The 21,841-nt window shown below is 33.1% G+C and overlaps 1 protein-coding gene across 4 annotated transcripts; it reads right to left on the reverse strand.

The window, feature by feature from the left end:
• Positions 1–3,647: 3,647 nt before the first annotated feature.
• Positions 3,648–20,267, reverse strand: NCLPP7 (nuclear-encoded CLP protease P7). 4 transcript variants are annotated; one of them, XR_014343583.1, is made up of 5 exons: positions 19,799–20,214; positions 16,617–17,049; positions 7,479–7,729; positions 5,764–5,939; positions 3,648–4,260 (listed from the first exon to the last, which is right to left on the reverse strand). XR_014343583.1 is itself a non-coding variant. In XM_028262804.2 (3 exons), the coding sequence occupies exons 1-2, from the start codon at positions 20,106–20,108 to the stop codon at positions 16,631–16,633; spliced, it is 729 nt and encodes a 242-aa protein (XP_028118605.1). In that variant the 5' UTR covers positions 20,109–20,267; the 3' UTR covers positions 5,537–5,939; positions 16,617–16,630. The 4 variants fall into 4 exon arrangements, 1 of the variants encoding a protein (XP_028118605.1); XR_014343582.1 differs by lacking the exon at positions 7,479–7,729 and having other exon boundaries at positions 19,799–20,217; XR_003648088.2 differs by lacking the exon at positions 3,648–4,260 and having other exon boundaries at positions 5,537–5,939.
• Between the last annotated feature and the right edge of the window lie 1,574 nt (positions 20,268–21,841).

The following is a 21,841-nucleotide window of genomic DNA, read 5'->3' on the forward strand; positions in this document are numbered from 1 at the left end:
ATAATTAAGTACAAAATGTAAAGTTGTTGTCAAAACCAAGAGCAGACATGTGCGTCTTTGAATTTGATACAGTTGGTGGCCATTGCTTGAATTCATGCTTTCTTTGGGTGGCTTATGTTTAAAGTGAAAATTTTGTTTGGTCTTGGAGATTTCAAAAATAATTTTCAAGTTTTCAATTCTTATTTTTTGGTTTTTAGAGATTTTTTTTATAAAAAAATATTTTAATCATTTTTAAAAAAATTTTAGATCTACTTAATCTAAATACACTTCAAATGTACAATTTGCCGAATTTATTTTATCAAACAATTCACTAAATACAACGACAACAACAACAACAAATACTTAGCATATTTTCATAATTTTTTGAATTTATTCAATTATTTTTAAATTTTTCACAAAAAGCTTACTTTTTAAGTACATTTAAATTAGGAGTATCTAAAAAATAAAATAATAAATAAAATAAAATATATAAAAAAATTCACTAATTACGACAAAACATGAAAAATAAAAAAATTCAAAAATTATTTTAAAAAACTCAAAACCAAACCGATTTGAGTTTTTGGTCCAACAATCTGGTTTAATGTTAATTTTTGAAAATTTGCTAACAGATTGACAATGATATATTTACTATGAGGGATAGACCCAGAATTTTTTCTTAATACTAATTAAATTTTTTTTTTTAAATGTATGAACTATAATATAATTTTCTATTAACATAAAAAGTGGAGAAAAAATTAAAAAAAGAAGCAAAAATAATCTTCTTTTTTTTCATGTTGAGTTATAAAAAATAATAAGTGTAATCTATTTTTCTATTAAAGTGAAGTCATATTAAGTTGTTATAATTGCTTTTTCATATTTTAAAACCATCTATGATATAACAAGCACTAAAATCCCGAGTAATGTTTTTTCAATTCAAGGAACATCAAAATTATTCTCCATCCTATTTCATAATTTTTTAAATTGCAAATGCACATTTTGTTGTAACCTTTAAAAGTTATAAAGTCAATACAAGATGAAATAATCTATCAATAAAAACATAAATTGATGATTTCCTATATTGTTCGAGTTTTTAATTTACACTTTGACCCATATATATCTACTAGATTTAGAGAAGGAAACATCTTAATTCTTTTTTTAAAAAAATACTAGGGGAGTTGACCATGTAATTTTCTTTTAAAAATGTAGGGGTGACAAGCCTATATACTTTGTACAAATTTAGGGCTCGTTTACGAAATTTATTTTTTGGTTAAAAAATTTAAAAGTTTTTTCAAAAAAAAAAAAGCCAAAAAATTAAAAAGAAATTTTATAATATGGGGTGTTTACTGTATGCCCTAGTTATGACATTTGTCGTCTTTGATTATTATTTATTGTGGTGCTAGTCATAACTTGATTTTGACTCATTGTGGTATTAATTATGACTCATTGTAATACTGGTTAAGACATTATTTTAGTTAGACTTTATGTCGTGTTTGGTTATGATTCAATTTTTTTCAATTATGACTAAAAATGATTTATTTATGACATTTATAGTAATTAATACCACAAATATCATAATTTGTATTAGTACACACCTACCACAACATGACCCAAAACTAAAATGTGACATATAGTCCATAAGGCACTGTAATAATCTCAATCCACAAGTTGTGCTTTCTAAATATATTCACCAAACATCTACATTCATTCATGTTAAGTATGAGATTTTATCCATAGATACAAGGTTTATAATGCATCTCATGAGACTACAAAGATAAATTTAGGTGTATCTAGAAGCCCCTCAAGCCTCTACATAGGAGTTAAGTTTACAAAATCATCACTTTGTAAATCTAAGATTCAATAACTAAATACAGAAAGTAGAGCGGCTGTCAAAACTAAGAACAGACAAGTACCTCTTTAAATGTGATATAGATGGTAGTCATTGCTTGATTTCATGATAATTTCAATCCACAATTTGCTGTGCCTTTTAAATGTTTTCACCAAATATATACCTTCAATTGTTGTGCCTTCTAAATGTATTCACCAAATATATCCCTTCTTTCATGTTAAGTATGACATTTTTTCTATAAGTTACAAGATTTATTATGCATCTCATGAGATTGCAAAGATAAATTTAGTGAGTGTACCTAGAAGTCCCTTTAGCCTCTACATAGGAGTTAAATTTACCAAATTACCTTTTCATAAATCCAAGATTCAATAATTAAATATAAAATGTAGAGTAGTCAAAACTAAGCGCAGACAAGTGCCTCTTTAAATTTGAGACAATTGCCGCTAATTGTTTGATTTTATGCTTTCTTTGGGTAATTTTTTTGTCCAGTGGTATGTTTAAAGTGAAATTTTTGTTCATTTTGAATTTTCAATCTGTATTTTTTTATTTTAATAATTTAATCAATTTTTAAAATTTTTTAGATCTACTTAATTTAGATAAACTTAAAAGGTATAATTTTTGTAGAATTTTTTTTAAAAAAAAATTAACTACATACAAAAAAATACGAAAAATTTGTAACATGAAAATTATCCTCCATCCTATTCTATAGTTTGGTTTTCATAATTTTCGAAATTGAAAACATACTTTCCTTTGTAACTTTTAAAAGCGATGAAGCCAATACAAGACAAATTAATCTATCAATAAGAGAACAAATTGTTGATTTCCTATATTGTTCAATTTTTAATTTACACTTTGACACATATATTTCCTAGATTTAGAGAAGGTGACTTCTTAATTAGAGGCATTAAACAAACAAAGCGACTTAAGCTTGAATCTTATTTGACTCATTAAAAGCTCGATCGAGATCGACTTATTATGTAAACAAGTCAAAATTAAATACAATTTTAAACTCGACAAGGTTTCAAGTTAAATTTGAACAATCTACTACTCGGCTACCTACATACACTAGAAAAAAATCAACTTAACAATGACTCGTGTTCGGCTTGTTAAAAACTCGTTTAAGGTTAGTTCGTTATGTAAACAAATTAAGTTTAAATATAATTTAAACTCAAAAATATCAAACCAAACTTGAAAAATTCAAGACTTGGCTTTTTTTCAACCTTACTCTAAAAAAAACAAAAACTAGGATTGGCAAGCCTGTATATATAGTTTGTAGAAATTTAGGCGTTGTTTCAGATTCCAATGATGGAAGGAGATTTTGAGGGAGAACTATATTTTAGATATGCAATTTTTTTTTCATGTCCTACATATGTTTCCACAGTGGCTCCTTTGTGTCATTTACTTTTGTAATTAATGATAGTTAGTTTTTTTAAATAAAATAAATAGTGTTTAATGCACCATATTAGAAACAAATTTAATTTTCAATATTACCTAGAAAGTATCTATCGTCATATAAAATAAAATAGACTTCACTTGAGTGTTACAAAATTTGATGACCTGTTAAAATAAACCATATATTTGATTTCCTCTCCTTGTTGCACAGCCACCCGAAAAGAAGAGAAAAACTTAAAACTGTGTTTAGATTATAGATTTGAGTAGAGATTTAAAAAGAAAATAAAAAATTAAAAAAAATGTGAATAAAATATAATTATATTTCATCTATATATTTTATTCACATTTTTTATTTCTCCTTCTAAATTCCAATACAAATTTATAATCCAAACAAAACCTAAAAAGCAAACACAACATGAGGCAGAAAAAAGCAAACGATGAACACAACATTAATTAAGCAAATTGGTACTAAAAAATATTCATCAGCTTCTGAGGATCGATGAGGCAGATTTTGCTACAGTGATACGTAGGCAACATCACATTGCATTCTTATTATTGAGATCCACCCATCAATAAGCCTGTCTCCGGTCCATAAAAGGGATTGGCAATGAACGGTGCTGTTGGACCCATGAAGTTCACTACGGATTTTATTTTGATAATTTAAACCGTTCAATGTATAAAATTTATCAATTATTTTATTCCTATAAAAAATCACATTGATCGGATATCAATAGTTAATTGATCTAATCAGATTTTTGACAACAATTTATTTTAAAAATTATATTTACCGTTGACAGAAATATAGTCCGATCAAGTAACTATGAATATTTGATCAATGCAATTTTTTATAGAGATAAAATACTCGACGAGTTCTACACATTAGCAGTTCAAATTATCTAAATATTATTTGTGATAAACCCTCATAAGTCGAATAACACGTTCCAGTCCGATCACGAACTAAAGAGAAGTCTGATCCCTTTTTTTTGTCCTGTTTTGGGTGTGTTCTCAGCCATTCACAGTGGGGAATTTATACCAAAAATAACCTGTGCAACAAGAATATTTTTTGAATTAATGAAACTATAAAAATGATATTTATATACAATTTAAGATAAAAATGGTGTGATAATATATATAATTTTTTTTTTTTTTTTTTGGCAATGATGAACCATGATGATGACATTTTAATTTTCAATGGATGTAAGTTACAAAATACAAAATAAATGGATATACTACTACAATGACGATGTTATTACATTTTATATATCATCAACTAATGTGTACATATATAGTAAACAAAATATGACAGATGATGATTATAGTATTATTATTGAGCATTAACCTATCCAAAATTTTGAAGAGCATTGTTATAACTTATAAGAACATTTTTTCAATTTTAAAATTTGACGATCATACTCCGATGAAAAAATGTTTTCTTAAAAAAAAAATAAAAAAAAAAATAAAAACTAGCAAAAATACAAATAACATTGACTTTGTTTGGTATAATTTATTATAAGTTAAAACTTAAAAGCTAATAATCAAAAAGTAGAAGCTAAAAGCACACACCCTCCCCCAACTTCCAGACAACCAGTTCTTCATATTATGTAAATTATTTTTACCTAATAAACTGTAAGTAGAAACTACACCAGGCAGTCTGACACAAGATTTTCAAATTAAAATGATCTATAACAAACACCCCCAATAAAAGTAAGAGAAGGCTTGCCAAAATTTGGCAATTTGTCAAATCTTGTGCTATTTTTAGCATAAAAGAAAACCAAAATTTAGCAACTCAAATGGCAATTGTACTGAAGCTCTCTTTTTTGCCCAAGCTGCCATATATATAGTAATGACAAATGCATTGAAGACGCTCATAGCAACATCTGCTGATGAGCAAGTCCAAGAATTGATCGCAAGGTAGTTATGAAATATCATATGACATTGTTCATATGGTACTTCTAACCAATAAAAAAAATCACAAAACACACTAGGTAGACATTTCGTCTCCCAATTACTTAACAAAGGCAGGTCAACATTGTCCCACCTGTAAACATATTCGCTGCATTATATGAAAAACATCACGTGATACTCCAGGATTACAGACACACGCAAAGATCAAAACAATTCCAAAAGACATTCCCATGTTATGGTTCAAAGCTTTCAAGCAAAACTACATTCTATCAGGTAAACAATCAGAAGGTCTTAGATTCGAGTTCGCATTATGATATATGAGTCAGATTTTATGCCGAGTCTCACCATTGGTGGCATTAGGGGATTCCTTGTTATTAAAAAAAAAAAAAAAAAAAAAAAAAAGAGAAAATCCTATAAAACGAACCACGGAACTGCAGTGTCCCCGCAAATGGCATCAAAATATAGCATGTACAAAACAAGAGAACAAATCTTTGGACAACACAAATGCCGAAACAGAAAATTTCATGGACCATGCTAAGTCCATGTCTGCTCATACAATCGCCAACAAATTGATCAACATGTCCAGTTCATAGACCTTGCTGTGAATCATAACAAAGGAGATGAACAGAAAGACAACTTACTAAGCTTCTTGCTAATGCAATCTTTGTCTCAAAAAAATGACCATTAGACTAATAAACTTCAAAATGGAAGCAACTGATCACTTATATAATCCAACAAATCAACAGTGTTAGCTCAGGTACTAGAAAACAAACACCCCGTAAAGGACAGAGATGCTGACCAGGAACCATCTAACTAACTGCACCAAAATCAAAAGACAAAAAAGTAAGTGTCCAACAATTAGTTCTCCAAGCAAAATAATAATAATAATAAAAAATCAGGCTACTATTTTAAAATTAATGAAGTGCAGAATGTATGAGTGGTCAAACATGAACATTTTCTCAGGTCAGAAAATATGTCCATAACAACAGAAAGTAACCCTGGAAACAACATCATGACATTTTATTCTCTCTCTCTCTCTCTCTATATATATATATATATATATTATTAGCCTCCCAAAAAATGCACTGTCAACATTATGAGGGCAACTTGGAACCAATACATGAAGCACCATTGATAAAGATGTAATGTAATTCCTACGCAAATTGTTAGGCTCCAAAAAATACGTCAACAATTAACAGCACCGCACACATGAAGGGGCATCAATCAGCTTGATTTAATGATTTTAGTATTTAACTCCTATCAGTTCCCTCTAATGGTGGAACATAGAAAGCTTTTAAAAATTTAAAAAGTCAGTTTAGTTCGTCACCATTAGCAATAAATTATCATCACTACCATTATTTTTGTCCTGATAATAAAGTCAGCACAAATTACAGGGAAATATTAGAAATAGATGGTTAAAGGCCAAAACTCTCTTTTAGTGTACATTGTAAGTTAAAAAAAAAAAAAGAAAGATAAAATTTATTCAGAAAGAGACCACAAAAGCGGCTCAAACCAGTACACTAGACGTATACAGAAAACAAAACAGGACATATTAAATTGTATTGAACAGGACTTATTAAAATGCAAGGCCTATTCTTCTTCTCCAACAGAAACTATCCGTAAGTCAAGGTCTTCTGATCAAAGTAGAAGGATGAATTGTCCACTTGCCTAAATAGGCGGTGAATTTGAGCCAAATCAAAGGCAGGAATTACCCAGAAGAGAAGAAAACAGGGAATTGGTAAGAAAGGCATATAAAAGGGATAGTCCCGGTGCACAAGGCTCCTGCTATCCTGGGGTGTGAAGAGAATTAGATGTACGCAGTCTTAACCATCCATGTAGTGACACTGTTTATGTGGTTTGAACCATGATGCCTATGTCGCAATGGTAAGATAGCTGTGTGTAAATCAAGAAAAGAAAAAAAGAGAAAAAAGGAAAATACAAAACCCTAGGCAGTAGACTGGTGAAGCAAACTTCTGTAGCCAACTATGAACGTTTGGGATGAGATGTATGTATGATCAGGCACACAAATTGAGACTAAAAGGACATGACAAAAAACTACAGATGGATAGGATCTTTGATTGTTGAAGAAGAAAGGATACATGTACTCCACCAAAAGCAACACATTTTCCCCAGCAACACCAACACCAACACCAACACCACCACACCCATGCACAAAGTACAACTATTTAATGCACCAAGTGATTGTACTCTGCCATGTCAACAGCCACTATTGCTCTCTAGCAATAGGGCTGTCCAGAAAAGAGGAGGAAAAGAGGAAAAAAGGACAGATATTCAAGGAAAGAAAGAAACTGTTGGCAGCTAGTATCCTTTGCCCTTCAAAAGAGGGAAGACGTACCAACTATATAAAACTGCCACTTCTTTTCCACCAGCAAGAAGTCCATGCATCTCTGTACAAATCTTCGATAACTCTTCCCTGCTGATTCTCATTACACCAAAGCTGCTGACACCCCGTTCACTCTAGCAACCTCCATTAATGTCACAACGACCACAGCACACCACCACAAATGACCACCTCCACACAACAATCCCATTTGAAAAGGCAAGCACCTCATCTTGTAAAACTTATCATACTTTTCCTTCCACAGCCTGGAGACATGATACTATGATAGTGTTATTTATATGCCTAGTATGGACCAATACTCAAAAATATAAAAACAAAAACAATAGGGTAAAGCAATGTACGAAGCTCCCACTAAAGCAGCTGGGTATGATGAGGGCAATACATACACAACCTTATCCCTATTTCTACAGAGGTAGTTTTCGTCAATCAAATCCGCACCATCAAGAACCACTAGGCAAAGCAGCCCCTTTAATACTAAAAAATATAAGATTAATAAAATTTCATTTGCAATCATGCAATATTCGCAACAGTACAAATCCTTGATTGACCCTATAAAATTGTTTCTTAAAGTCAGGATTTACCCTTTGACCTAGAACTAAGAGTATCACAATGCAAGTGTCAATGTAGTTACATTATTAGTTCTCTGCTCTAACGAATTTAGATAATGAAAGGATGGAAAAAACTTGGGTGTTAATTTGGAGACATGAACACATGAACAGAGACAACGGGGTGTTTTGGCAACATGATTTTTAGTCACTTTTTTAAGTTTGTAGTAAAAGTTAAAAACTGGCTTTTTTCTCATTTTTTTCATTTGGGAAGTTGATTTTTAACCAATAGTGAAATTACAATTCTACCCCTTATGGGTTAAAACGTGTTACATGGGTGAAGTTGTAAATATTTTAAATAAATAAGGGTAGTTTAGTCATTTTATTGTGATTTGACATCATAAACAAATATTAATCAAAAAAGTCAAAAGTAACTTTTTACCAACTTTCCAAATCATTTGTCTAAAAAAGCCAAAAGCTTGGTTAAAAGCCAAAAAGTCACTTTTTACCATCTTCCCAAAATAAGCCAACATAATTAAAGAGGAGTTAAGGTGAGGCATTCACTTGTAAAAGAAGAGTTTGTCTCAATTTCTAACTTTGTAGCAGATATATTCGTGGTTGGAATATTGCTTGCTTCTGTTAAAACAGAGGGTAATTGCAGCATCTTTGGAACAATGTAGTAGTGATATAGGATGGAGCCCAATAGAGGCTACCCTACAATCAGGTACGGCAGGTTCAGTCTTCAACTTTTGGGGTTTATGGTTAAAAAGGTAAGATTGGGTTCAAGAATGGATCTGAGATTGAATTGCCTGAGGTTTAAGGCTCATTTAGTATGAAATCGAATAATCATGCTTTTTCAATTTTCTGTTTTTGAGGCTAGAATGGTACTTCAAAAAAGGAATAGGGTTTCGAGATTAAAGGTCTAGAATTTATTATTATTTTATTTCCAGTTGTGCGCCTCAATCAACCCTTCTGAAATTTAAGAACATGAAGAAACCTTAGGACCTTTCTAGATTTTATTTTTCCTTCCTACTTTCATTTTTCAGAAAACACAAAATTTGTTTGGAGAACTGTTTCAGAAATTTTTTTAAACAACCCACTTTTTAGGAAAAACCATTTATATTTTCTTTAAATGAAAAAGATATTGAAAACTACGGGTGCTTTCAAACTTTTCATTTTTCCCTAAAACAAGAAAAATGAAGATGACGAAAACAAAAATGATACCAAACAGGCCCATAATGTCTCCGAACCCCTCTAGACATCTCGCTGTAAAAATAAAAATATTATAGGAAAAAAAAAATGATGAAGTCCCAAAAAAAAACTTTATTACTTAACTAGGGAATAAACCTTTAGAAGTCTATGATTAGAAAAGGAGAAAGAAGAAAGGCAGCCTTGTCAGCCCCACCAATGGACCAATGGGTACCCACAGTTGGTGGATGAAACCAAAATGGCTTTAATAGCTATTCATCAGGTAAATGAGATTTACTTCAGCAACCAGGAACATTTATACAAATTTCTATATGGGACAATTTGGTAATTTTTTTGTTCTTCAAGATAAGTATCTGGATTAATTAGTAGTTAGGTTTTGAGTTTAACAGTACACTGGTGATACTGGAGAATATTCTGGAGAAAAGGCTTCTGAATTGTATATTGGTGAAGCTGGCGTGTACTCTGTAGAAGCTGGTGTGTACTCCGAAGAAGCTAGCGTGTACTCCGAAGAAGCTAGCGTATACTCTTAGGAGTTAGGTATACAAAAAGGAGATGCGATACAAATACAATCGCCTTCTCTAACTTTTGAACAAACCTCATGTTCATCTTCATCTTCATCTTCATCTTCGTCTTCGTCTTCGTCATCATCACTCAAAACAATGATGGTTAGCCAAGAGGTCAAAGTAAATTTTTCCTCCCTCCTCTTATCAAAGTACATCTCTAATGTGACTGGGACAAGGGGACACTGTTCTAATTGTTCACCAGATGAATAAAGCATCACATGAAGAAACCAATTTCTCTCATTTTTCCTTCTCTGGGTCATTCTTTCTTTTTCTCTTACTTATTTTAGCCTTTCTCTGTTTATTGGAAACTTTTGGTTTTTGCTTGGAAATTTTTGGTCCTTATTGTGCTGTAGAAGCAACCACATTTCCAGCTTTCACAGTGGCATCTTGCTTTTTCCTCATGCTTTTCGACTGATAAACGACCCATTCACCTTCATTATCATTGTCGATAGTGATTGGGTTAGCAGATGCTTTCTCTTGAGAAGGGAGCTCAATAATCTTAAGAGTCCAGAAGTTCCTGAATTTTATCTTTCAAAATAAGGCATCCTTCATCAGATGACTAATCAAACGATGGTATGGACAATACTTTGGATCGTTCGTTTTTCCCACCTTATGTGGTCTTTTCACCTTAGGGAGAGCAATCAACTTTTGCTCCAACAGATCTCCAAATAAATCCTTAACCAGATCATCTGTGAACAAATATTTTTGCTCCAACCTTTCTTTCATAGTCACCTTTTTAAATTCCTTGGGCTTTTTAGCCCCAACTACAACAAGACCCTTCTTTCTGGTTTCAACTGTAGTTGCGGTTAAGGACTCAACCCTTTCAACTGCCCTAGACCTCCTTCGTTTAGCTAGATGTAACTCCATATCATGAGCTTTAGTGCATAAATCGTTGAATCCTTCAAAAGTTTGAGCCATAGAGAGCTCATGTCGGAAGTTATTAAGGCACATCCAAATTAACTCTAATTGCGTGAACTTTTGAGGCAGGCAAATGTCAAAACTCGCCACCTTGCAATGAAATTTGTAACAGGCTCATTGTCATGTTGCTTGGTTTCAATCAGTTTTGGTACTCCAACTCGGCTTTGCGTGTTACAAAATTGTTTAAGGAACTCCTTCACCATAAAATCCCAATTTGGGATTGATCCCTCAGGAAGGTTACATTATTATGTAAATGCAGAACTTTCAAGTGATTGGACAAAAAGTTGTAGACAAAGGACCTCATTCAGGGCAATTGGCCCGCATCTTAAGAGAAAGTGAGCCACATGATGTCTTGGATCCCCTGTCTCATCAAACATTTAAAATCTGGTTGGGAAAAACCAAAAGGAAATGGAATAGTTTCTACCCATGCTAGGTAAGGCTTTATAATTACTCGAAAGTTCTCACCATCTTTTTCTTTGACTTTCTTGTTTCCTTGCCATATCATCAATCATGGCCATGAGCATTGGATTCATACCACCACTGGTTAGATTAGAGTAACGAGGACCATTGCCCCCTAGGACTAGTGTGCTTTGTACACCTACAAATGTCTCCACTACAAGTTGTGCCATTTGTTTGGGTGCACTTCCTGTTTCTATCATTTAGGCATGTAACTGTTGCATTTGCTCTAACATAGCAGCCATTTCCCGTTCTCTTCTTTCAAGTTGTTCTTATAGAGCACCACTTTTTTCTTGAGACCCTGTTGGTCCTGTTGGACTTGCAAATTTTCGCCTTCCTTTTCAACATCAGTCATCATAATTGCAACGGTTTTGTTAACATCTCTCAAATCATCGTTTTCAATATTCGTTGAAACAAATGAGTTAGATGAAACAAAATCATCTTGTTCGTATAAAAGATTATCAATCCCCACAGCATTACTTACATTTGAAGCATCTAACTATGATACTTTGTTCTGAGTCTCACGGGTCATAGACCTTGTTACAGGCCTTTTTCTTATTCCCTCACGAGTCCGATTCCATAGTTCTTCCTAGTGTGAAGATAGAACTTTCAATTTGTTTTTGGCATTCATCTCTCTCGAGAACCTTTTCAATAGCTCCTATAACATTTGTCGCCACTATCCTTCATTCCAGTTTTCTTAAGCCCTTATTCTTCCTTTGCCTTTGTCTTTTCGAAACTGGACCATCTGATGACATATCAGGCCGAGCACCTAAGGGCATAGAAGGAGTCGTTTGTGTTTTTGCAAATTCCTCATGGATTTTCAAAACAGTCCCTTGATTTTTTGGAACAGGGAGGTTTTTTTATAGCCTATAACTGGGACCAGTTGATGTTGATTCGAACCTCATCAGGGCAACGGATGCTCCTTTTTTTTTTATTTGGCCCCTCAGAAATGATTGGATTCTAAATAGGCAAACTTTGTGCCTTGAACAAAACTATCGGTTCGTAGGCCGCAGTTGTTTTTTTTATCAACAAAGGCGGTTGTTTTTCCATCAACAGGAGTTTAGGTCATTACCCTCCTTCCAAATGGCCCTGATGATGGCCATGTTTTCAGTAGAGGCTCTTGCATTCCAGATTGTTAATTACACACTTTATTTAAATGAAACCTCCTATTAATGAAAAACAAGAAAATTAACAAAAAATAATATAAGGAATGGAAATATTTTTTTGTAGTTGTTGTGGGTTTTAAACTGTTAAATACAAAGTACATTTCTTGGGCTTAGAACCCTTTACCTGTTTATCGTCATTATGCGTTTGTAGCGTAAACTCTTGAGTTCTTTGGGTTTCTCCTCTTTTTTCTTGTGAAGACTTCTTTAACACCTGATTTCTCTCTCTCTCTCTCTCTCTCTCTAGCCTTTGACTCTCTGACTTTTGATTTTCGATCCCCCCTCGTGTCATGGTCCTCATATAATATTTATAGAGGATCATCCATGTGATAAGAGTGCCTCATATTCCATTTGAATTTCAAATTGAATGGTAACGCTATTCGAATTTCAAATCGAATGATAACGCTCTATGATGCACGGACATGGACACGGGACACGACACGGATACGTAAATACGCAAATTTTCAAAAAATAGGGAACACGACACGTTGGGGACACGTTTAATATATATAATTTTATTTATTTATTTTATATCTAAAATTTAAAAAAATATTAATTCTTATAAAATTACAATAATAATAAAATTAATAAATATATTATCTAAATTTTTTTTAATAAAAATTGATTTTTTTTAAAAAAATAAAAATAATTTATTTTATAAATTTGAATAAAAATATGGATATAAATAATAAAACAAACGGAAAAAAAAGAAAGAGAGAATAAAAAGAAAAGGGTGGAGTGGAGAGAGACATGAAATCAGATGAAGGGAAGAGAAGAAAGAGAGAGAAAGAAGGAGAGACGAAAGAAGATAGAAGATAGAAGACGGAAGACGAAGACAAAGGAAGAGGAAGACGATGCGAAGACGAGAAGACGATGCGAAGACGAAGCGACGAAGACGAAGCAGCGAAGACGAAGGCAGAAGAACAGAGAAGCAGAAGAGAGAAGAAGAACAGGTTAGGGCTTGTTCTCTCTGTCCTCGATCTGTCTCTCTCTTCTCTCGATCTATCTCCCTGTCTCTCCTCTCGATCTGTCTCTGGATCTGGCTCTCTCTCTTTCTCCTCTCCAACAGTTCTAGGGCTTCTTCGATCCACTTGCATGTCTGAATCGTGTCCTCGCGTGTCCAACCTCGTGTCCGACTCTGAAAAATTCTGAAAAAAAGGGGACACGTAGGGGAGAGTGTCAGACACGTGTCCACAGCGTGTCGTACGCGTGTCCATGTCCGACACTCATACGCAAGCCTCAGGGACGTGTCCGTGCTTCATAGATAACGCTATTTGAATTTCAAATCGAATGATAACACCATTTGAATTTAGGCGTAACCATATCTGATTAATCGTATTAATTCTTTGGATTTTATCCTGTGTGGTGTCCTTGTTGTAAGCTCTACAAATGTCATCTTTCATAGGCTCCACATGCCATTTAGGTATCTTGAATAACATACATTGTTTTATTTATGCACTTCAACGGATCGAATTGATTCTTTTAGGAAGTGATTACCTACGATAATCCTATCATAGACTCTATGGGTGTCATTAACTAATTGACCGTATTTGAAATTTGAACATAAATTTAGTTGAAATTTACGTGCCAACATGAAGTCTCAAAAAAAAAAAAACTTTATTACTTAACTAGGGAATAAACCTTTAGAAGTCTATGACTGGAAAAGGAGCAAGAAGAAAGGCAGCCCTGTCAGCCCCACTAATGGACCAACCGGTACCCACGGTGGATGAAACCAAAATGGCTTCAATAGCTATTCATATGATAAATGAGATTTACTTCAGCAACCAGGAACATTTATACAAATTTCTATATGGGACAATTTGGTAATTTTTGTTCTTGTTAAGTATAGTATCAGGATTATTTAGTTGTCAGGTTATGAGTTTAATTAAGTGCTACATTTGTTATAGAATTAGTCGAGTCTCTAAAGGGAGAAGGTTTACAAGTCAAAAGAAAGATGTAGAGGATTCCTCAACTTGGATCTAAGACGTTCAATGTCCTTAGCCATCAAGATGTTTGTTGGTGACTAGGTAGAGCTATGCAGCTATCTCTCACTCTGCTTGGGTATGAAGTCTCATGGCTGGCTCAGAAATGTATCCGAGCTTCGAAAGGCAAAAAGGCAAAGACGTTGGGCTGTTGAAGAGCACAAATGGCGAAACAGAAAATTTCATGGGACGTCCATGTTGGCTCATAAAATCACCAACAAATTGACCAGACATGCCTGGATCATAGACTGTATTGTGTATTGTAACAAAGGAGATGATCAAAAGATAAGTACTATGCTTCCAATGGATAAGGTGGATAAGGGTAAGAAAAGGCATATGGTGTGTGTAAATCAAGGTAAAAAGGATAATGCGAAAACCTAGGTAGTAGAAACAAACTTCTATTTTGTTTTTTGATCAGCAAAAAAAAGGTCTTTATTAATGAACTCAACAAAAATTACATTAATAAAAACCAAATAAGTGCAAAGGATGGATCATATCATAGCACACCTGACTCATCCCAGCTAGGTTGGCACAAGAAGAGCCTGCACAAATCATATGCATCACACTTCCAATCCAAGGAGCACATGCTGACAAGAAATCAACCCAAGCCCAAGGGAAAGGAGCAAGGAAAGAAAATAAACCAACCCAAACCCACAAAAACAACACAGCCACCTCTACCCCTATTCCCAAAAACAGCAGCTGTAAAAGAGGACCAGATAGAGCAGAATCTAATCTCCATCAATGGCCATCCAATCAATTCCTAAGTCAAGGCACCTACAAGCAACTCATCACATCAACCACCATTGAAGACACCCACCTTCAAAGAGCAGATCTGATCTGTTGGAAGTGGAACACAAAATCATTCACCGAAATATCTTTAAACTTTGATTTGGATTCAACCCAAAAGGCAACCCTTGCCATAATCAGGTCTGGAAGGAGATCCCAATGTGGTTGAATCTTATTGAACAATAACTCATTCCTCATAATCCAGATATAGACCAAAAAATGGCAAACGGAAAGGAATCCCAGATTAATCTCTCTTTCTTCCTAACTGTAAAATCCTGCCACCAAGAGAGTAAGGAGGAAACAGAACACAGGGTTGCCCACTTCACACCCCACCAATTAATACAGGCAGACCAGACTCTCCACGACCTCACAGTGAATGGTTGGGATGAGATATATGGATGATCAGGCTCACAAATTGATCCCCCCGTACACTTCTAGCAACCTCCATCAAACTATCACAACCACCACAACACCAATCTCATTTGAAAAGGCAAGCACCTCATTTTGTAAAATTTATCGTACTTTTCCTTTGACAACCTAGAGAAATGATAGTGTTACTCCTATGCCTAGTATTGAGCAAAACTCCAAAACATTAAAAAAAACAAAAGGGCAACCCAATGTATGACTGCTAAAGCAGGGTATGGGACGAGTAAGATGTATGCAACCTTACCTCCATTTCTAGAGAGCCTGTTTCCATGACTCGAACCCATGCCATTAGGAACGCAAACAGTAAACCTTACCATAGGGCCACACAGCCCTTTTAATACTAAAAAATATAAGAATGGAACAAAATTTATTTACAATCATGCAATATTTGTGATGGTACAAATCCTAGAGTGCCCTAACATGATCTTATAGTCCATCCCCTTCAAAATTATTCCCCAAGGTCAGGTTTTATCCCTTCCTTTGAACTAGAACTACAACGCAAGTATTAATGCAATTACATTATTAGTTCTCTGCTGTTATGAATTTGGATAATGAAAAGGATGGAGGAACTTGAGTATTAATTTGGAGACATGAAAGAAGACAACATAATTAAAGAGTTAAGGCTAAGCATTCACTTATAAAATAGAAGTTTGGCTAAGCATTAACCCATTTATCCCATAGTATAACTTATCCCCCATAATCCTATCTATAATTCCATAGTATTCGATCCCGCTAAAATAATCTGACAAATAAATTTAACCAATAGGTGTAGCTTGAAAGCAATGGAAAATGGGCCTCAATATACTTGCAAGAGAGAAAAATCATATAGCACACAGCAAAATTCTCTAACCTGTGCTACATTAAAAAATTATAATCTTCAAAATTTGGGTGTCTCTATTGGATAAAATAACAATTGAAGAAGGGAAGAGGAAAAAAAAGGAAAAGGAAACACCTACATCAAATATATTAAATTAGGAAACAATTATGAGACAAAAGACATAATCTCAGCTTCATTACAAAAAACTTCGAGATCTGCAAATCTTTTCAACTAAATGCAAATGAGACAGTGAGAGAGAGATGGGACCTTATCCTCAAATACTAATTTGAGCCTTTATCTTTGGCCTTATCCCCAACAGCATCCGTAACTAGAGCCATTGGTCTCTGATCAATAACATCATCAATTATCCCAAATTCCTTTGCCTCTTCTGCAGTCATAAAATAATCCCGATCCATATTCTTCTCAATTGTTTCTATGGGCTGTCCCGTATGCTTTGTATATAATGCATTCAATACATCCCACACCCGTACAATTTGCTTTGTGTGAATGGTCAGATCTTTAGCCTGCCCGCTGTACCCACCCGAAGGCTGATGAATCATTATTGTTGCATTAGGGAGAGACCGCCGCTCACCCTTTGCCCCAGCAGCCAAAAGGAGAGAAGCCATGGATGCAGCTTGACCCAAACAAATAGTACTGATGGGAGATCGAATGTACTGCATTGTATCATAAATTGCAAGACCTATATAAAAGAGTACAAAACAGAAGGATTATACTAAAATGTCAATGATATACCACACATCATCATTGGTGTATCCTACCAAAGTTATCTGAATAATTAACAAAATAAAATATTAGGATTTAATATATGATTTCAGTTGTAGTAGTTTTTATCTAACAGACACAAACTCGTGAAAGTTGCCTATCAATCAAAGCATTATCAGTAAATGGAAAAGAATACATGAAAGAACAATGAGATAGTAATTATAATAGTGTGGATGACTTCTATAGCCAAATCGTATCAGCATGTTCCATCATAGTGAGCTTTACTTAAAAGATACAAACATAAATTCACATACACACATACATACACATATATATAAACACATATGTTTGACATTAGAATTTTTAGTTTCAAACAGAACTGAGTAAAGGTCTGAATTTAGTTGACACAAACCCAAAGAAAATACAAGTTGAAATTGCAATCATCATTGATAGGAATGTGAGACTTCCACAAAAGGATTGAACCAAGGGATTTCAATAATGTTTCTGAATACAACTAGTGTAAATAAGTGGAAAATTTCCATCAAGTTCTATGAATGAATTCATATCATACTAGTAATTGTAGTCACCACAAACCCCAAGCCAGTACAATTGAAACTGCTCAGTTTGTTGGGTGCAGAACATTACCTGGAATTTGGAAACAATTTTCTTATTTCGTGTTTTAGTATGACCACAAAAGAGGAATTTTTTTTGAAGTAAATGTTTTTATGCCAAGCAGAAGAAAATGACATACAGAAATCAACTCCATTAGTTATTTCCCAAGCCCATGTTGCCCATGTCTAACCACTGCTGAATGAACGACTGGGGACTAGCCATTTCGATGATAGTGCCCAGACTGATTAATATAATCACTCTCTCAATTTTATTATATAAAGCACACAACTCGTAATTTTATTTTATTTTTTTGAAGCTTTCACACCCAATTTTGATTTCAAAAAATACATATAAAAATGTTAGTTGAATAAATAAACAACTCGGATCCATTAAAAGAATGATAATTATCCTTTTAAACCAACCCATATTTATCATTTAGCAAACTGCTCAAAAATTTAGATATAAAATTGATAGGCGTGTGCAATTGTCGCTAGTATTTATGAATGTAATAGATATATAATATGCCCAGTTGGTTTCTTCAGTTTTCAACATTCAATTCAAGTCCCAAACTCCCTAGTTACTAAAAAAAACAAAAAATCAAGTCCCAAACTCCCATATAAGACCTCTTTCCTGCAACCACCCTCCCTTCTCTAACCTTTAGCAAATTCAATAGTGTCCTTGCTAGTGTTCTAGATCTCATTTTGTATGCCCATCAATTGTCTGACAATATGTTTTTGAAAAAACATTAAAGCTATGTTTTGATCATAGATTTCGAGAGGAATTTGGAATGCAAAAGGAAAAGACTAGAGAAATGTGTTTTCCTTTCCAAATTCCTATCCAAACACATCCAAACGCCCAAAAATGGGAGAAAATAATTATTTCATCTGACATAATTTTTTCAAAAGGAAACATTTTGCAAAGTGAACTATTTAACTCTGTACCAAAAGTAGCATGAGTTCAATCAATATCTGTAAAAAAACACAATTTTCACAAGCATTTGAATCAAGAACCCCACCAATTGCAAATTAACACTCCATTAGTTTGGGCGGAAACAATTTTCAGAAAATATTTTCCATATTTTTTGGTGTTTGGTATAATGAAAAATGAAAGTCAACGAAAAACAAATCTATTTCAACAAAAAATGTTATCCAATTTTATTTATTTATTTATTTTTATAAATAAAATGTTTTCCACTTTTAACAGGCGGAAAATGTTTTCTAAACTCAAGTTTTATCAATGTCACCACACTACCACCACCACACCACCATCACTATGGCTACCGCTACCGCCACCATCACCATCACCCCACCCCACCGCCATGCCACCACCTCCACCTCCACCTCCACCTCCACCTCCACCTTCATCCCACCACTACTACCACCAAAGATAGAAAAATATTTTCCGCCCAAACAAACGAAGTTTAAATTAAAAAATCAAGTGAAAAATGTAATCTAATGAAACAAGAGTAAAGCGCCAAAATTAGCCTGAATTCAAGCAATATCAGTAAAATAGCACGATTCCCACAATCGTTTGAATCAGGAACCTCATCATATGCCAATTCATTTGGATCAGAGATTCGGGTAGTGTTTGAAAATGGAAAACAAAAAGATTAGGGAAATGTGAAAGAATAAAAGCTAAATTTTTTCTTCATTATCCTTTCCCTTTCCAAATTCCTATCCAAATCCATAATCCAAACACAACCTAAACACCCAAATATGGGGGAAAACAATTAATTCATCTGAAAAAAATTTCAAAAGGAAATATCTTGCAGAGTGAACTATTCAAAAGTGTCAAGAGTTCAATCAATATCAGTAAAATTACACAATTTGCACAAGTATTTGAACCAACAACCCCACCAATTGCAAATCAAATTAAAAATAAAAAATATAAAAAAGCAAAAAGGCAAAAGATGTAATGTAATGTAACGAAATGAAATGAAACAAGAGTAAAGCATCAAAATCAGCATGAATTCAAGCAATATCAGTAAAACTGCACAATTTCCACAACCGTTTGAATTAAAAACCTAACCATAAATGCCAATTAAATTTGAAAAAATCCAAATCAAAATATGTAATTGTAATGAAATGAAACGAGAGTAGATTGAAAGGATGAACCTGCAGTGACGGCGCCGCCGGGGGAGTTGAGGTACATGTTGATGGGTTTGGAAGGGTTCTCGGACTCAAGGTAGAGAAGCTGAGCGACGACGACATGAGCAGTGTCGTCGGAGATAGGGCCGTTGATACAGACGATTCGCTCCTTGAGGAGGCGAGAGAAGATGTCGTAGGCTCTCTCACCTCTGGAGGAGTGCTCGATCACCATTGGTATCAGACTGTACCCCCTTCGACTCGCCGGAGATGGACTCAATGGGCTGCTCATTCCACGGCGGACCTTACTGATTATACTCCCGGAGATTAGGTTCCGCATGGCTGCGACTACTACTACAACGGACAGAGAGAGAGACTGTTTTAGAGAGAGAGAGAGAGAGAGAGAGAGAGAGGTTGGGGCTCATTTTGATATACGATACAAATTTATTAAAATCAAATTACGATAAGCAGAGGATAAGAAAAATAAAAAAAATCGATTGAATCGAGTTAAATTAGCTGTATTGTGTTTGTTTTTTTAATAAGTATTGATCAAATAATTTTTAAATTTTATTTTTTTAAAATTTTAGTTTAGTATCGATTTAAGTATTTTGTGTATCGATTTAACCCAAAATCGATCATTTCAACATATATTGTATTTATATAATATATATAAATATAATCTAATAATATAATGATATTAATAAGTATAATAAATTAGTAATCTTAATTGATTAACCTTATCATCTTTATAATTTAAGTTTGTAAATTCTTATTATATATAATCTTAACTCTAATTTATTATTCTTGAAACTTTAATATTTTTGAACTTTTTTTTGTTTTTATTTTTATTAATTTAGGAATTGAAAAATATGTATTAAATAGATGGATTAGATATGTTTGAAATGGTAGACAAATAACTAATTTAATATTTTTATATAGATTAATGATTATATTTAAAAGTGATTTAAGTTTGAAAAATTCTAAACCGATTAAATTGTACCAAACTGAACCATTTTAATCAATTGGATATAATTTTTTATCGAAATGCCGATCGTACCGAACCGATTATATCCCTAACGATAAGTACAAGGGCAAACTGTGCTTTACTCCAGTGATTTGAGTAACTGTAATTTACCTTTGGTGTTTAGAAAATCATTAGGGTTATTGGATTGAAATATATAGTTAATATTGTTTACGATAGAAATAGAAAGAGTATTTTCTCTCTCTCTCTATATATATATATAATCTTTATTTATCATTTTTCATTCAATAATTATGCATATAATCTTTATTTATCATTTTTCATTCAATAATTATGCATTTGAGAAGTCTAAGAGTTGTCTAGAGAAAACTTACGTTTTGACATGTGAAATTATGATTTTAATTTAACAAATTAATTTAAATAATATAATTTTCATAAAAAAATTAATTAGTTAAATCACAAATTATCATTATTTTTCTAATTATTTATTCAATTCCTAACTTTTCCACTTAATTTAAATTTAATTATATTTTCAGAACAAAATATATATGTATGTATATATATTTTATACAAACATATACACATATATATATATATATATATATATCATTATATATATTTCTAGAATCAACATCATGTTTTTGGAATCGTAAAATTATTTTGGATTCATCAATATCATCATCCGAAACATTGAAATCATATTTCTATGTAACAAACTAAAGTCATATTTCTAGGTAACAAAGAGGATTGTGGCGATTATTTTATGTTTGGAAAATTTTCTAGGAAAGGAAGCAATTAAATACAAATCCAAGTGGTTTTTGCGACTTTGAGAGTTTTTTATTTTTGATTAGCATTAGTTAGTTTTGAATGACAATAATGGCGAAATCTTCACACTATAGGTGAATCCAAGGGAGTGGTGAGGCCACTTCACTGAAGCTCTAATGGTCAACAATGCATTCCTTCACCCTCTATCTAATCTTAAATTTCTCTTCTTTTTTTATTTTTATTTTTAAGAAATCTATGAACTTTCATTCTTACCCCATAAAACTTTTCTTTTCATAAGAAAATTTTATGGATTTCCTAGATTGGGA

The sequence above is a fragment of the Camellia sinensis genome, chromosome 11 (assembly GCF_055761805.1).
Source record: "Camellia sinensis isolate YWXY chromosome 11, ASM5576180v1, whole genome shotgun sequence".
NCBI lineage: Eukaryota > Viridiplantae > Streptophyta > Magnoliopsida > Ericales > Theaceae > Camellia > Camellia sinensis.

Excerpts from the sequence above, each read along its gene's own strand:
- NCLPP7 (XM_028262804.2), bottom strand. The coding sequence starts at position 20,108 with ATGCGGAACCTAATCTCCGGGAGTATAATCAGTAAGGTCCGCCGTGGA. Across the intron at positions 17,050-19,798 it reads CGGCGGCGCCGTCACTGCAG|GTCTTGCAATTTATGATACA; the intron begins GTTCATCCTTTC and ends TCTTTTATATAG.